The following is an 18,684-nucleotide window of genomic DNA, read 5'->3' as shown; positions in this document are numbered from 1 at the left end:
ACCTGGTGGAGATTTTATACGCCAGTGCCAGGGTCAGCAAGGTGTGGCCCCGGAGTTGGCCCCTGTTTTTGTAAATAAAGTTTTATTGGCACATGGCCACATCCATTCATTGGCACATCTTCAGTGGCTCCTTTCAAGTCATTGGGACAGAGGCCACAAAGGCAGAGTAACTGCTCTCTGGTCCTTTAACACAAAGTTTTCTGATCCTGGCCTAGTGGACGTGGCAGGGACAGAAGCAACTAAATTCTCCAAGGGCAGCCTGAGGAGTAAAGGGATATGGGGGTACTTGGGACTGAAGAGGCTACACTGGAAGGTCCTCTTCCAGCTGGGCCTTGGAGATGCCTTAGGAATCCGGCAGGCAAGAGAGAGCTGCAGGGGAAAAGTCAGAGATCCAGATGAGGGTGAAAAGAACTCAGCCTGGTGGCCTCTTGGTGACTGAGAGGGGGAGTCATTATAGATGAGACCCTGAGTGTCAGGCGAGGCTGGGTGATAAAGGAGCTTGGACCAGTGACTCCAGCTGGAGCAGGCTTGAGAGTGACCTGAGACACCTTTCAAGAGTGCAGATGTCTGGGCCTCTCCCCACTGTATTTCAATTAGACTTTCTGGAAGGAATGACAGAATCTTTGGTTTAAGCAAACTCCTGAAGCTCTGTAGGGGTGGCAAATTTGGGAACCTCTGCAAAGGGCATTGATGGACCTCGTAGATTTCTAAGCCTATGTATTTATATCCTCAGGTTTGCATTAGGAAGATACTTCCACAATATTGTGCTAGGAACGTGCTAGTGTTTGGAGAGTTTGGAGAACTTGGAGGTAGGGACGGCAGCTGGGAGTTGTGGATCCAGTGTACTTAAACTTAGGCAATGACCATGGACCTGGAAGTGAAAAGCTGGATTTGAGAAATATTTCAGAGCTGGTTTGACGGTGATTGATGCTGATAGAATGGGTGGTTGTGGGCAATGGGCAGAGGGGACTTTAGTAAGATTTGGAAATGTGACTGGACTGCAATAGCTGGGATTGAGCATGTAGGAGAATGAATTGTAATGATTTTATTATTTGAAGGTACATGAGAAAAAAATCTCAGATTTTGCTAACTCTGAAGATAACCCAGAAAAAATATTTGTACATGGAGATAATTTGGAGGGTGGCTATTCCTAGGAAGTCACAGTTTAAAGGAATCATAGAAATATTCATTCAGTTATTATTGTTTCCAATGCAAAATTATCTCTGTTAACTGAAAAATGGAAAGGAACAAATCAAATACCCCATGGACTCACAAAAGCAGAAGTTACAAGTTAAATTAGGAGAAATAAGTCCTCACCTGCAATCCTCAAAGCACTTAGAGATTTGTAGAGAATATTTAAAGCATAATAAAATTGAAATTATTAGTGCAGTTATTAACAATATTGATGAATAGCTTTTGCCCTAAATAGACTTGTGAGAAAAGATTTTTTCTGATCTCATATTTCTTACATTTGCTAACAGTATTGTTTCTAATTGTTGCATGGCATTAAAAGTCCATCTTTGTTATTTCATTCTACTTCTTAAATAATGAGAAGTTATCCCTTTAATCTTGGCATTGAAAGATAAAAGAGTACTATTAAACCGATTTGATCTTGGTTTTGATGTAATCTTTGAAACTTATTTCTAATAACTAAGACTTTTAAGGGGCTCCCTTTTTGGGATAAGGAATGAAATAAGGTAATACAATCATGGGAGGGTTGGTACTAGACACATATAACAACAAAATTATTTAGAATTATTTAAAATTTTTATGGCCAAAAGAACATATATTTACTATTTTTGAGGAGGGCAGGAAAAATTCTGACTGAGGAGATAGCTAATAACATGACCATATTATACATTTGCCTCCATATTTAAAAATATTTAACAAAATATATATAAAACAGAATTCAAAAACTGTGATCTAAATGTGATCTCTTGAATATAATATTTAACTAAATGTGATCTATTTAATATAATATTTAATATAACTATTTAAATATAATACTATACTATTCAGAACAGCTTTGTAATTTTAAAATTTAATTATCCTCTCAAAAACCTGTGAAAATAGTACATGAAAAGGGTTTTTTTTTTTTTCTTTAGGATGGTTCTGATCACAGAAAAATAAAGGCTCCTAGAATTTGCCTACAGTCAACCAACATAATGTAGAGTCTTGGAAATTGCCATTACAGAGAGATTGGTGAACTGCATGAGTTAGCCGCATGATTATATTAAATCTTTATAGTCTTTAGGCTATTGATGTCACTGGGATATTAAATATTTACATTTAAATAATTAAAATAACTATAAAAACATTTTGTGTATTATTAAGGAAACTACTTTTACTTAGATTCAAAGTCACAACCATATTTTTTAATCTTCAAAAGTCTCAGCGTGATTAAAATTTGGGTATCGTGTTGGATGTCACTATGTCAAGCTCTGTGCCAGTTAGACGTTGATAATGGTTAGGATTGAAGGAAACTTGCTGTGACAAAAACAGTAGAGAGGACAAAGCTGCCACAGGCGAGACTTGGTTTTCAGTGGATGTCAACTCCCAGACATACCCAAATGCTGGTAGTTTATGTACAGTGTCTGTTTTGTATTCAGATTGTTGCATGATCAACCTTGGTCTCAAATTTATTAAACAATAACAAAAGGTTCCATCACCCATTGTTAAAACATTTTTTATAGATTTACTTGCTTTTCTATCTCCATTTCTCTTAGTGCAAAATGCAGGTCTGCCTTCCTTAATTACTCAGCGTCCTATTCCTCAGTTAGAAGCAAGCCGGTAACTCACATGTTCAATAAGAACTCGGAATTTTTTCTTTGATTTTATAGTCATATTCATCAGAGACCAATTGAGTTATTCTAAGAGAATGCCATTTTCAAACACCTGTGTCTTTCATAATTTATGGAGGTCAGAGTGAAGTTTTATAGTGTCTCTAGATAAAATGAGCCATTTAGTTAATATGCTCATGATGGCTCAACCTTTTCTTTAATGCCGGCTGAATTTTATTACTTTACATGAAGATACAAATGAACTTCATCTATTAAGACCCCCACTGTTCCCTAGGAGAATATATTGTTGTGCTTAGTGATTTCTGGCTAATAGGCCACGGGAGGATGTGACGGGACCCAGGAATGAGTCATTCAGTCCTAGAGTCAATAAGAAAAAACTCTGTCAAGAGGGAGAAAACCCACTCAGATGATAGTGGGGGAAGGATGAACAGGCTTCAATATTATCATTTTGTATCTGCCAAATTGAATAGCTTTGTGATTTGAATTATTCAGTCTGTTAGATCTATGTACTCCTCATATATTATTACTTCTAAAAGGAATATGGTTTATTGCATCTGAATGTTCAATGTCAAATTTTATTCTAAGACTTTTGAAAAAAAAATGTAGATCCATGCCAAGGGAAGAAAAGCTCATATTTTTATTTACTGTAGCCATAAAACTGAACCACTACACCTTGGTAAACTCTTCCTTTGTACTTCTGTAATGGCAGGAGAAAAGTGGAAATACAGAATTGCTCCCCTACGCTGTATAACTAACACATTCTGAGAATCTAATCTCTTAACCTTTAGTACCATTGCTTTTTTCCCTGAAGAATGGCAATATTCCTTATTACTACCTGTTTACATCTAGGGGTGTTATGAAGATGAATGAGACCACTTACCGGCTTTGGGGTGCTCAAAGCATTGCCCTTTTAGAGAAACTGACCCTGTGTGCAACATTCGGTTAGCATTCCCAGTTGGCCGGGAGCCAGAAGCATTACTCCTTCATGTTGGAAAGGTTGGTGGCCTCTCGTGAACCCCACGTATATTGTTTTCCCTCCTCTGCGCTCTCACAATTGCAAGATAAAGTGGTTGCCTCTTTCGTAATCCCCCGGAGAACAGCCACTTGCAGGGTTCCATAGATCTTACTTCAGTGTGTGAGTAACTCCACATATGAGAATATCAATTTTTTATTCCCTTTAGAAGATTTTCTTTCTTTTTGTAACCTTTGACTTCATAGGTCATTGACCTAAACTGTGATAGATCCAGCTGTCTTGAGAGATTTCAGGTCCCTCATGTAGCCAGCTGGATTGGAATTTTGCCTACAGCAAAATTCATGTAGAGTTGTACTTAGAAACAGATAGTTTGAGGTAAGGGGTTTGAGAATAGTAGAATCCATGGTAGTTTTTTTTTTTTTTTTTTTTTTTTCCTATTCTTAAGTTCCAGGGAGGTGAATTAGGGAATTAAACAAATGTTTCATTTATGATTAATCTTTTAAAATATTTTTTAAAAAGTTGACAATCGTAATAGATAAAGTAAATATTAAAATGTGTAATACTATACATTTCTAATATAGAAAGGTCCAGCAAGGCATTTAAACTGACTTCTTGGGTTTTGCATAGGCCATACGCATTTATTATACCCATATTTAAAAGCACCTACCAACTCTGTACCTTAAAAATCAAACAAATGAAAAAAAAAACAGTAACAAAAATATAACCAACCAACTGGCATGAATATAGACGTTAATAAGATGTTGAGGCTATGCAAGACTATAGATAGCTCTGATAATTCCAGTTTTAAAACTTTTAAGTAAGCTTCATCAACTGCCTTTATGATTAACAAATACATATTATATCCAATTATTAAATAAATGTGTACTAACAAAGAATTATTTTTAATTATTTTATATGTTGAGGTATCCTTAAGATTATTTAGAAATAAGTTACTCAGCTATAAAAGATAAAAGTACATGAAAAAGTACTTGTCAGGAATTTATTGAAATTGTTAATGATAAAAAGTTTTTTGTTAGATGACCACTTATTCATCCAACTCCATTGGGCATTTTATATATTTAAAAACAGTCGCAATCTTTTAGGAATTTGTGCTGTTTAAACACTTTGACGTACTGTATAGTTTAGATTTCTCATTTCATAAATGAAGAAATAGGGCCACTCTTAAAATGAAGTACAGACAGGCAGTGACAGAAAGAACTCAGGCAAACTAACAAGCGAGAAAAGAGGCACCACTTAGTTAGCCAGACCCGTAGGACCAAACTGTTCGCCTCGTGGGATGACATATGTCACGGGCAGATCATAGTCGCAGAGGTGAGAATTGATTGCCTAGAATCAGAGGTTGGTTATTAGCACCACTAAGGCTCGAATTTCCTTAAAATGAGTTGCAAATGTTCCTGCACATGGGCAGTGAAGACATGAAATAATTGTGCTGTCAGAACTCCTTTTGTATTTGTCTGTGTGCATGTTTAGTGCAGGTGAAATTAGGAAGGGGACATTGAATGACCAGTTGGTGAGGCCATGCATGAGGCGCAGTGGGACAGGGGACACCAAGATGGGAGGGGGATTGTTTCTAATCCTAGGACTTTCTCTAAAGCCTCATAGTGTTGGACAAATTGCATCATACCTCTTAATTTATAGAAGTTTCCTCATAAAATTGAGAGGTATATATACTCTTTAATGACAGTTTAGCTTTGGAATTCTTGGATTCTATTGTTTTTTTTTTTTTTTTTTTTTTTTTTAGATTAAGAAAATTGGGAAGGGGTTAAAAAAGTCACTAACTTGGATATTGTGACCCAGAAAATACTACCAAAGAGAAAGTCCAACTCCTCCTTGGTGCTTCTTACACCAACTGCCTCCTTGGTTGGGGTGTTGGGTATGGTGATGGTGTTGGGGGTGGCAGTGGTGATATCTCACAATAACTGTGGTCTCTTTCCTCGTAAGCATGCCCCTGCTCTCTGCCTCTTCTTTTCTCCTACTGAATGTCTCTGCCGCCATATTGGTTTGTTAATACCGACGAGGTCTTTGGGAGGGTACCACAGTTCTCAGGTACTTGGTGGATGGCTGAAACCCACTGGCATTGTTCATCGAGAGGAGGGCTTTTTGGACTGAGAAATGGAAACGTAATGGTCAGAAGGGTTATATTTACTTGGGGAGGTGTGGACTGAGAGTGTGGCAGATTTGCTATCATAAGCCAGTGTCCTCTCCTATGGAAAATACCTGAAAACTGGAACCAGGGGTTTCAGACAGTAATGTCTATCTATACCTCTTTCCATCCATTTCCCAAGTAGAGAGAGGGCTTTGAACCTTTCTCTCCAGTCGTCCTGCCAAGAGCTCTACAGAACATCATGCGTACTGCCATCCTTTCCCTCAATGGCCTGAGGGCACTTCCAGCTCTTCCTTTGGGTATGAGCTTCTTTTCAAGAAAGTTCCCAGAGGTGGATACTGTAGTGTAAATGTACCTGTGCACAAACATGTGTGTAAGTATGAGAGAAAGAGATGGCCTTGGGGTATCAAAAAAGCTCTTAAGTAATTCACTGACCAAACATATGAAGGGTTTATTTTATTGGAAATGTTTACAGAAAAAAGTGTTTGTTAAAATCACCAGTAGATTGGAAAAGGATGGGATGACTGGGGTTCAGGACCAATGGCAATATAAACAATGTCTCCTTTTCTAAAAACCCAATAGCACCACCACCATCCCTACCAACAACAATCTCAATAGGTGAACAAGGAGGGTAACTGTACTTCTAACCTACAATTGCTGGGGGGCAGATGCCCTCTTCCTTTCCCTGCGGAATGGAGAATGTGCTCAGAATTTCAATGTGTCCAGACATTTTAATATTTTTCATAAACTTAAGTAGAAGTTGCTTAATTGAGTGCTTACAATGAGTCACACATCATTCTAAGTATTTTCCTTAGATTTAAACCTCACAACAATGCTAGGGGGTAGGTCTGATTATTAGCTCCATTTTGCAGATGAGAAGACTGAGGCATACAATGGTTCAGCTATCTTCCTAAGATCAGATGGTGGCAAAGCTCCAGCTTTCATGTGGATATTCTTAACCACCGGGTAATACTGCGTCCCACGGTAGAAGTTACAGCCCCCTGAGTCCAGGAACCCAAGTGAAAAATGGTGTGAGGACAGGGATCTGAGAAGCTCATACAGGTGATGGGTGCACCATGCCAGTAATCGCCTCTGGTGCCCCTTGTGAGCCCCTCTTCTGAAAGAGGCTCTATATATGTGTGTGTAGATTTCTGATTTCCCTTAAGGGAGGTGTGCTGGTTTCTGTGTCACAGGTGAGAGCTTGGCAAATCTCAAAATGCTAGCCAGCCTCCAGTGGTGCATGCCTTGGCAGCTTGATTGCCCACATTCCTTCCTTTTAAGGCAACATTTCTGTTGGAGACCTTGCCTTGTCATGATTCCATCTAAATAAACATAGACTCTCCTGTGATATTCCCTCCCCTCAAAAGCATCCTTAACCTGGTTCTGCACAGGCTATGGCTCAACTGTAATAAAAGATAGAGGAGGTTTTCCAGAAATGGCTTCGTGGTGGAAGTGGCATGTGCCAAGCAGTGCTTCTAAAAGCTTCTATGTTGTATATCAAAGGTTAAATGGAAGAGGCAGAGAGAGTGTGGTGAGACGCTATTGCAGTGGTTTGGAGGAGGCAGTTTTGACTCAGTGCAGGATGGGAGTACACCCGTACTGGAGGGAAAGTTGTAAGAAACCCGAGTGCTCAGGAGGCAATGCCTTTGACTCCTGAGACCACCCTAAAAATGAGCTTAGTCCCTTTTCATCCTCCAGCTGTGTGTCCACCATGTGCTACTGAATATCAGCCTCCAGGGTGCTTTCTTCTCCCTAACTCTGTCCACACCATAGTCATGTCCCTTGGTTCTCTTAAGGCTATGCCCCTGGGATGGCTCTGCTGTCATTTGTCACTTCTATTGGGATATCATGTCCAGCTGTTGTATCTATCTCACACTGCAATGGTGAAAATAGCCTATGTTTGTTTCTTACTGATGTTGGAAAATTCCTCTCTTAGGCCTTCGACCAACCCAAGGTTGGTCCTTTGGCTTCTTGGAGATCCTTTCCTATGCTAATTTGTTTCTTAGGGTCTACTTTTCATCATGTGGCAATTTCTTCCCGCCATTATTGTTCCCACCTGGGCTGACTTTCTTCTGCCTTCCTCTCTGGGGCGCTGTTGCACCCATTCAGCTAGAGGCCACAGCATCCCACAGTGGGGGAGGCCAGTTAGTTGTTTCCAAAAGCTACAGCAAATATAGTTCAAATGTGATGTAACTGACATTTATGTTTATTTTCCCCTGTGCTCTGCTAATCCCTATTGCATATTTCACTGTTCTTCCCCTTATTGCTGAAAAATTGATAGTGTTCTTTTCTTTAATTTCCTGTTTTATACTTGGACAGCAGAACCGACTCTTTCAAACCCTTGATGGCAGCTGTTTTGGGGAGGAATAGACTGACAAATTCATATTTCTAAACATATACTCTGAATCCATTCAAATTCAGAGTACTGTAACATTCAGACCATTGGTTGGATGTAAAATCTTAATTATGAAACATGGTGAATGTAAGGGATTAGTAAGAATGGAGACTTATGAAGAAGAGTTTTATATTGTCTTAAGTTTAATGCAGTTTCAGAATGGAATGCCCTTTTGTTTATTCTGCATAGCTCAAGAGAGACAAGTAATGACTTACTCTTACATTAGTCTCTCTCTCTCTCTCTCTCTCTCTCTCACTCTCTCTCTCTCTCTCTCTCTCTCACACACACACACACACACACACACACACACACCACACACCCACTTGTTCGTGTTCTCACCAGTGTCACACGCATGGCTGTTGATGTACTGAATGCCTCTTTGTTCTCTGAGGTCCAACATAAAAACTGTGTCAAACATATTCTTAAAAGGGGGATGCTTTTGAAGCCAAAATTATTAAAATTTTTCCTTTGTTCTTAAAATTTTTGTACACTGTAACATTTTTGGATCTATTAAAAATAAACCTGCTCTCTTTTGTATTTTGTAGAAACTACCTCTTCAGGTTGAAGCTTGAGGATCTGTCTCTTATCCAGGTAGGTGCAATTTATTTTTCTCAAGCTTTGATTTTCCATCCCAATTAACTCACTGTTTGAGGGGACGGAGACAGATGTATGTAAAGGCATTAATCAAGACCAAACGGGGTTTCACGTGCTCAGAGGTTCAGGCTGCCGGACTGTCAGCTGCCCTGTTTGATATGCGTCAACTCCTTCTTTAATTCCCATTTTGCCTTTGCCTGCTGCCATGTGATCCTCTTCATTTCATAGGTGTGATCCTGATTTTCTCTTCCCCAGATGATAGACAGTTCGTGGAGCATTACCTCAAAGTCTGGTGGTGTTCCTTTCCCCACAGTTAATCACTGACTATTTGGTTTGATACATTCAGCCATCATATTCTGGTAAAACAGCTTTGTTTCCTCTTTATAATGTATAACTACATAAATATGAATATATGGGTTAAGAGCCACATAGAGCAAAGAATAAGTGATAATAGGTAAAAATGCAGTTTTTATATACTGCTGTTATTGCAGTTTGGAGAATGAACTTAATTAAGATCCTTGGCTTTAAGGGACTATTTGTTTTAGTGGCAGATCTGAATCACAAAACCCACTTTTGCACTGCTATCTTTTAGAAGGCTCTGGTAATTAGGGTCTCTGGAGGAAGAAAGGGTTAAGACACAGACCTCTCTCTCACCACGATTCTGGAACTACTTGTGGTCTCCAGGGACCATGTGGAGTCCTTGGGCTGTGCATAGTTTGGTAGAAGTTCTTCAACCTATTTTAATACCATCTCATGCACTAGAGCACTAAGAAGTAGTTGGAGATAAGTTTATGTTATTTTATCCTCTCTGTAATGCTGGAACTTGTGAATGTCTGGAAACTCTAAAGCTAGATTTTAATATTAGGTTTATTTGTTACTCATCAGGGGCTTCAAATAAGCCGATCCCACTACTAAAGGTAATATAAAACGCAAGGGCTTTGAAGACCGATAGGCCAGAATGTGTGATCCGGCTCCATGACTCCTAGTAATTGTTGGTTTCCTCATCTGTGAAATGGCCACAGATCGCCACCAACCCCATACTATCATGGCAAAAATTCAGTAAGACTTGCTAAAGAGATAAAGCATAGCAATTTCTCAACAAATATTTACTGTTTTTGAATTTTAAAAGTTCCAATAGTAAATGATCGCTCATAATAGTTTTATTATATCGTAATTGGCAATGAACTGTCTTTCTATTGAAATTTAGTATATAACTGGTGTCTTTGTTGTTGTTATTGTTGTTGTTGTTTTGAGATGGAGACTTGCTCTGTCACCCTGGGTAGGTACAGTGGCATCATCATAGCAGAGTGCAAACTCAAACTCTTGGCCTCAAGTGATCCTCCTGCCTAAGTAGCTGGGACTATAGGCATACACCATGATGCCTGTCTCATTTTTCTATTTTTAATAGAGATAGGGTCTTACTCTTGCTTAGGCTGGTCTTGAGCTCTGGAGTTCAAGCAGAGTGCTAGGATTACAGGCGTGAGCCACTACAGGCATGAGCACTCCTAGAGTGCTAGGATTACAGGCATGAGCCACTACTCCTGGCCTATAATTGTTGTCTTTAAATGAATTGGTTGATTGGTAAATTTATGAATTTCTTAATAAGAAATCAGAATGATCAGCAATTTGAGAATATTATGTTAAGAGAAATAAGCCAGGCACAGAAAGACAAATACTGCATGATCTCACTTATGTGTGGAAACTAAAGAAAAGACAAACTCTTAGAAGCAGGGAGTAGAATGGTGGTTATCAGCGAGTTGGGAGCTAGGGGAAAGTATTGGGGATGTCTTGGTCTAGGGATACAAAATTCCAGTTAGATGATAGGAATAAGTTGCTGAGATCAATTGTACAACATGGTGATTACTGTTAATATATTGTATTCTTGAAAATTGCTAAGAGAGTAAATTTCAAGTGTTCTTACCACAAAGAATAAGTATGTGAGATAATTCATATGTTAATTAGCTTGATTTAGCCATTCCACATGCATATATCAAAACATCATGTTGTATACCATCAATATATGCAGTTTTTATTTGTCAATTAAAGAAAGAGAAGAAATTTAATCAAAATACCATTTTAAAAATTATTGCATAAAATCTTTCATAAAAATATAGGTATCTTAATAAATAGAAAACACATATTTTGCTCATTTTGATTTTCATGGTATAATATATTATCTGTCATATTGTTTGTGTTAAAAAGTGGGTCATATAAAACATTAAGTTATCTTTCCTACCTGCCTTGCATTATATCCTAGATTTCATTGTTGCCTCTCATGCTTCTTGGGTTACTTATTGATTTATGCTACCCATGGAAAGCTATCAATAACAGTTTCATGTTTATACCAAAGAATTAAATCTGATCCTCAATATATGATATTTTGCCAGTACTTATACTGATAAGGGATTATTAGAAACCAGTCACAGAATTTGAAAATAAACAGTCTCTCTTTAGCTATTTGATGCTTTTCATAGAGGCCAAGAACTCACTGCAAAACATTTTTGCAAGTATGAATGCTTATATTTGGTCCAGGAACAATACATTTTATGTGAGTTTACAATTACCAGTAGTTTATTTTAAGGAAAAAGAAAAGCAACTGAGCATGAATTCACTGTCTTTAAAACAGTTTATGAAAATATATTATAAAGGTGTTTTTATTTTCCTGTTATTTTAAATATTGTACAGAGCTATTAGTAATGCCATTTTTTGGAAAACCTTAAAAATTGCCACAAATGTTGACATTTAAGTGAATCAAATAACAAAGTGTCTTTGGTATATTAAACTGTTGCTCTTCATGCATCTGTAATTTAATTTTCAAGTATAAAATTTTGCCTTTGGTACAACTAAATTAAAACTCTTGAGTAATAACATGATGTATATAAACAAAACAATATGCTTTGTTGGAGGAAAATTTCCTTTCTTGGAATGTGATTGTAGTCGTCCTTGTTCAGTTATTAAAGTTTTCGTTTTTGTTTTAGTTTTAAACAGGATGCAACCTAAAATTTCCTTTGCATCAAGGTGTATGCAAAACATTGATTTGCATATACATTGATTTGCATCATAAAATGAAGGTTTGTATTTGATGAAGAGGTGCTTCACACTGTACTTTTGGTGTTTTTTGGAAAAGTTACATTTAGATCTATTCTGAAGCTGTTCATTTTTAACAAATAAAATGTTATAGGTTTCACATGAAAAAAAAGTGGGTCATATAGATATGTGTGTGCACAGATATATGTTCACATGTATAGATTCATTTGTCTCCTAGTTTCTAACCTCTTCTGGCTGACAGAGTCCAGAAGGATTGGCATTGCAGTAGCAATGAACACACTTAATGCACAGTACTTTGTTTGTAAATATAATTCTCTACTAAGAGGAACCAGAGAAATGGCTAATTCCAGGACTGAGCAGGGAGAGACTCCGATAAGACTGGAACATCTTGTTTCAGAAATTAAAGAAATATTGAAAGAAAGATAAGGGTATGTCAAAAGGACCTAGGAACCAGCTGAAAGTGGGCTCACTGAAGAAATTTGGGACCATTTGTTTGTCAAGATAAATAATGATAGATTATAACATGTTAAATAAGAAGACATCTGTGAGTGTACACAAACATAAAAACTAAATGAATGAGTAAACAAATGAAGCAAAAGGGGCTGCTCTTTCTTACTATAAAATATCAATTAATTGATATTGAAGGAATGATTTAATTTGAAAACTTTCACTGGGGAACCGTTAGACAAAAACTTGATTTTAGGCAAAAATTATTGATGGATGTTAAAATGTGTAGGTCAGAGTTTGATGATAGCTGGGATATTTATATAGTATCAAAGTACTGACCTGTATAAGACTTATTAATTACAAGAGGAAAACTTGTAACTTGATAGTGAAGAAATACCCTATAATGCCAAATACCCTATAACCAAGTAGTTGAAAGTGACATCTGAGTAATGAGACAAAGTCTAGTGATTTAATGTACTTAGAAGGATGCAGAAAAATTTCCATGATATTCTGGCCAAAATTGTAACCAGTAACCTCATCATGAGGAACCATCGGATAAACTGAGGGGCATCCTAAAGCACTGGCCTCTTTAAATATCACAAAGTCACAAAAGGTATAAAAAAGAATGAAGAGTTATTCTATCATAATGGTGAACAAATAAATAACATGATGATCAAAGCAATACATGATCCAAACTGAATGTTGGAACAGAAAGTATTGTCTTGCTATAAGGGCATTATTGTAATAACTGGTAAAATTTGAATGTCTATATGTAAGATAGTAGAGATGTCTTAACATCAATTTATTGATTTTTATCACTGTAACATGGTTATGTAGAAGAAAATTATTGTCCTTTGGAAAAACCTACTGAAAAATATAGGAGTAAAAGGTATCATTTCTGCAACTTATTCTTAAGTGATTTAAAAATTACTATAATATATATAGATACATATACAGAAACTACACACAGATGTGCAGAGGAAAAAAATAAAGCAAATGTGATACAGGCGTAATCCAGATGAAGGGTTTATGACAATGTATAGTTATATGCTTATAAATTTTCTTGAAAATATGTCAAAATAAATATAAAAAATTCAGAGATGCATTTGCTGTTAGCACACATGTATATGATATTATTGTAAGACCCAGGAAACTAATTGCATGTTTTTGGTCATTGCTTCCCTTTGTTATGACTGCCTTTGGTGGAAGTCAGGTTTAGGTTATTGATGGAACTGAAGGGTTCTTGTTGGAGTTACGGAAAGCCGGCCAGCATCACCCCCTGGTGAGAGCGCGGTCTGCTTACATAGTAGGGCCAATCAAGAAGATAGTGACTTTCCCAATAGTGGCTTTGAAAACACAGCCCTGATAACAGATGTCAAATGTTGATGTACCATTGGTGCAAGGCAGTGCAACTTTCCTTTTACACATTCTGTAGTTGTGAGTACAGTTCTGTAGCCTACTGTTTACTTAGCCAGGAAAGAGATAAAGCTGGAAATTCTTCATGACAACCTTATTTTTATTACAGGAATGAGGTCTGCTTGATTTTTATGAATATTTCATTTTAATTTAAGTGGGTATTTCCAAGGGTAACAAAAAGGAATAGGCACACTGGTAAACAAAGAGCTGTACTGGTGTTACGAAAAGTGCTGTCCTATAGCAGCAGAATGGGAGCCACATCGGTAATTTAAGATTATCTAGTGGTCACATTGAAAAACGTACAAAGAAGCAGGGGAAATTGCTTAAAAGAAGTTACCTCATTATGTCCAAAACATTGTCATTTCAACATGCAATCAGTATAAGAAATGAATGAGATATATTGTGGCAGTCCAAGCTGTTTTAATGACTATAGCCTTGTAGTATAGTTTGAAGTCTGGTAAATTGATACCTCCTATCTTGTTTTTATTGCCTAGGATTGATTTTGCTATATGGGGTCTTCTCTGGTTCCATACGAAGCGTAAAATTATTTTTTCTATATTTGTGAAAAATGATGATGGTATTTTGATAGGGATTGCGTTGACTCTGTAGGTCACTTTAGGTAGTATAGACATTTTAACAATGTTGATTCTGCTGACCCATGAGCATGGTATATTCTTCCATCTGTTTATGTCCTCTGCTATTTCCTTCTTCAGTGTTTCATAGTTCTCCCTGTAGAGGTCTTTTACCTCCTTAGTTAAATATATTCCAAGGTACTTTATTTTCTTTGTTGCTATTTTGAAGGGAATTGAGTCTTTGATTTGGTTCTCACTTTTACTGTTGTTGGCGTATATGAATGCCTCTGACTTCTGTGTATTGATTTTGTATACTGAGACTTTACCGAATTCATTTATCAATTCAAGGAGTCTCTTGGTTGAATCCTTGGGGTTTTCTAGGTATAATATCATGTCATCAGCAAAGAGTGAGAGTTTGATCTCTTCTGCTCCCATCTGGACACTCTTAATTCCGCTCTCTTGTCTGATTGCTGTATCAAGGACTTCCAGCACTATGTTGAACAGAAATGAAGATAGTGGGCAACCTTGTCTTATTCCAGTTCTAAGTGGGAATGCTTTCAATTTTTCCCCATTCAGTATGATATTGGCCATGGGTTTGTCATATATGGCTTATATCATTTTTAGGTAAGTCCCATCTATGGCTATTTTGTTGAGTGTTCTTATCATAAAAGGGTGTTGAATTTTGTCAAATGCTTTCTCTGTGTCTATTGAGAGGATCATGTGGTCTTTGCTTTTGTTTATATGGTGAATTACATTTATAGATTTGTGTATGTTGAACCATCCCTGCATCCCTGGGATGACGTTCACTTGGTTGTGATGAATTATTTTCTTGACAAGCACCTGGATTCGATTGGCTAGGAGATATATTGCATCCTTTTTTTTTTTTTTTTTTTTTTGGTACTAAGTCTTTGAACTCCAGTGTGTATTTCACACTTCTGGCACATTTCCGTTTGGCCTGCTGAGATTCAGGTGTTGCAGTGGCAGTGCTGCCCCACTGGACAGGGCAAACAGGGAGAGACAGAGCATTTATGACTTGTGTGCCTTCGGTTAATTCATAGAAATATTATTTTGTAACAAGGATCATCTGGATTAATTTATGCAACTCAGGCTAATAAATTTTTCTCCTTTCCTCTCTATACAAAGATGGAAAAGTATTGTCTGAATGTAGAAAAATGAGAAAACTAAGATTGAGGAGGACACCCAATTGCAGGAGAAGTGGAGAGAATGAGAATTTAGCGGCTCAGTGGTAGCCTTCATTTAGCACCGGGCAAGGCTTCCCTTGATTCTGCCCCTCTGCGGGATGGCACAGTTTACTCCAGGTGACAGCTTGCACTACCTGTGTCTCATCCCATCACCTGGGGCACTTTCTACCTTGTCTGGTAGTGTCAAGCTGCTTATAGTTTCCCAAACCGTAGGCTATTTCCCAACATTAAGCGTTTGCTCTTGCTGTACTCTCTTAAATATTAACACCTTTGCCCTGTCCTCTTGTTGATCCTTGAGTCTCACCTGAAGCATCATCTCTTTGTCATCTGTCCTGAGCCTGGATGGCTGGTAACCCTCTGAGGCATCTCCCAGCCTCCCAGCCTTTATTTCTGACGAGCACTTATTACCTTGTTTTGAAATTCACTCTGTATGTTGTGAGGAGTGTTTTATTTCTCTTTGTATTCTCAATATTAGATTATGGTATTAGATTAGGTTACCTGGTAGGCGGTAGAGTCAAAACAAATGCCTGTGCAAGTTTTAATCCCTTGGTATTTAATAATGTGCTTACTCTTACTTAATCTCTTTTTATGGGTCATGAAGTAAGCTTCATATGTTTGTCCCTAAAGTCAAGAAAAGAAAATCCACACAATCCCGAGACTACAGCCATAAAGAATGCTTTCTAAAAGACGAATTCTAAAACACTGTCACCTTAAGTGTGCCCGGAGCAGGATTCGAGGACAACACAGGAACATCCTGACTCTGATATGTTCATTCCTTACGAACCAATCACCTTTCTTCTCAGTACCGTTCTACACTTTTCCTCTGCCCCAAATTCCTCTCCTGCCTGGACACTGGTTTGGCGTCAGTGGTGAGAAAGAAGATTTTGAATAATGGTCCTTTCCCCTACTATTTAGTGATCTTAATAAAATTCTAGAGATCCCACTGCTTCCTCGCCTGTCCGCTAACCTGGGATCCAATGTGTTAATTTAAGTTGAGCACCTGCAGGAGGAGGACAGTGAATAGCCTTCCCCATCCTCCCACAGGTGGGGGCCAAGGTGGTCCCCACCTCATGTCTGTTGAAGCATCACTGTGCATAGTGGCTCAGCATCATAAAGCCATGCTGAAATTCAGCGATGAGAAAAATGGACTTTTGTGGGCTGGCTTCAGAATGCAAACACTGACTGATTGCCTGGCGAGTCAGATATAGGGAACAATCAGGATCAGAGGCCTTTTCCCTTTTGCCCAAGAGAATCTTGTCTTTCTAGTAAACTAGAAACATCGCTGGGGGGGGGGGGGGGTTGCTAAAGCTGTGAAGATTTGAGCAGGAAGTGGGATATTATTGTTGTATTATCCCAAGGGGATGTCATCTATTAGAAGTAAATCTCTTGGCATCAAGAATATTCACATGTAAGTATACCATAAAGTAAAATGCCTTTATCTGGAATATTTCTTCTGATTTTCAAAGTTATGTGTTAATATGTTAACCACTTCGGTACGGTGCTCGCCGTCCACGAAACCTTGCCCATAGCCAGCACTCACAGTCTGAACGCACGATAGTTTGTGCTGTGCATTGACAACGAATCTGTTTTGCTCTTGTGTGACGAGGAAAGCTGTGAAGCACTGAAAGCTTGTTTTACTTTACAGGCAGCTTTACTTGTCATGTAAATCAGAATAGGTAACATACATATATGTTTTCATTATGTTATTTTTAAATGTTCACAATTTCATTTTGATAAATGAAAAATTAGAAAAATCGTAACACAGCTGTCAGCTAAAGTCGCTGTGCGTGTGATGCTGGGCTGTGCACGTTCATCTGGGGCTACCGACTGTAGTCAACGCTGGTACCGAAGTGGTTAAAGAGAAAGGCCAAGAGTTGCTTTTAATTTAAGGAAATAAAACCTGGTGTTCATCAATGACTAGAGAATCGAATATTAACGTGGTATCGTTTTTAAGGTTCCTTTCCACTTGGAGGCTGTGATGAATTTCTTTGCAGCTCCCTTTGTGCTGAAATTTTGTGATTACATATTGAAAATCAATCATTTTCAGGCACGATGATAGTTGACCATTATGTGTGTTTTTTTTTTCTACCTCATGTCATAATAAGAGACTCAAATCTTCAGCATCACTTTTCTTCTTGTCTTGATCATGGAGATTATTTTACAAGAACAGAGGTTTTTGAAAAATAGAGACATGCAGTTGGCGGCAGGACTAATTCACAGCGTGTGGCCGTCTGGGACTCCACTGCAGATGGCCCGCGGTGCACATTCGTGGAACAGAGTCTGAAGAACGCACCGAGACTGCAGCTCATGTAACCTCACCATCCTTCCCACGTTCTTTTGGGAAATAGCTCGACGCCCATTTCTATATTGTTTTGTTACTAAGGGAAAGGAATTTGCTGCCTATTTCTCACTCATACCTGCCGGGATAAGCAGAACAACTGAGATCTTCATTCCAATTTTCTGCCTGCCTCTCTGTGATTTCTAAATTGAAAACTGTTAAATCTCTCACTACGTGATCAGTATTGGCAGAGAATTCTCTTGAAAGTGAAATTGGATATTAATCTCTCTCTCTCTTTTTTTTTTCCCGTGTATATCTGGGATTGGGGAATTAAATTTCAACTTGAGTCAATTTCTAGACCAGCTGTTCTCAACTGTGGGCAATTTTACCTTCTGGGACTCTTTGGCAGTATCGGGGGACATTTTTATTTGTCCCAACTGGTAAGGGAGACTTCGACTGGCACCTAGAGGGTGGAGACCAGGAATGGTGCTAAGCATCCTACAGTGTACTGAGCAGCCCTTCCCGAGTGGCAAAAACGTACCCAGCTCTGAATGGCGTTAGTGCCAAGGATGAGAAACCCTGTGTTAGAGTGTTGCAGCCTCAGTTTCCACATGTTTTGAAGAAGCCATTTTTCTAGTTTGTGATGTTAAGATTACTTGATTAAGTCTATAGGATATTGGTATGCTTAGATAACTTCTCTATTTATATTTATTCATTAATATATAACTAAACACATATATGAATCCTTAGTGGCCATTTCTAAAGAAGCTGCTGGGATTTTAGAGTTTAAATTACTTTCTTTTATTAATATGAAATTGAATTTAAAAATAAAT

General features: G+C 38.0%; 1 protein-coding gene across 1 annotated transcript in view; it reads left to right on the top strand.

The window, feature by feature from the left end:
• SEMA5A (semaphorin 5A) overlaps positions 1–18,684 on the top strand; it is a 453,573-nt gene that overhangs the window by 209,328 nt on the left and 225,561 nt on the right. The window contains exon 5 of the mRNA XM_012791124.2: positions 8,840–8,885. Coding sequence (XP_012646578.2) covers positions 8,840–8,885 — 46 coding nt within the window. The remainder of the gene's footprint in view (positions 1–8,839; positions 8,886–18,684) is intronic.

Source organism: Microcebus murinus, chromosome 11 (genome assembly GCF_040939455.1).
Source record: "Microcebus murinus isolate Inina chromosome 11, M.murinus_Inina_mat1.0, whole genome shotgun sequence".
Classification (NCBI taxonomy): domain Eukaryota; kingdom Metazoa; phylum Chordata; class Mammalia; order Primates; family Cheirogaleidae; genus Microcebus; species Microcebus murinus.
The sequence above is the reverse complement of the archived record's forward strand: the minus strand, read 5'-3'. Positions and strand labels throughout refer to the sequence as shown.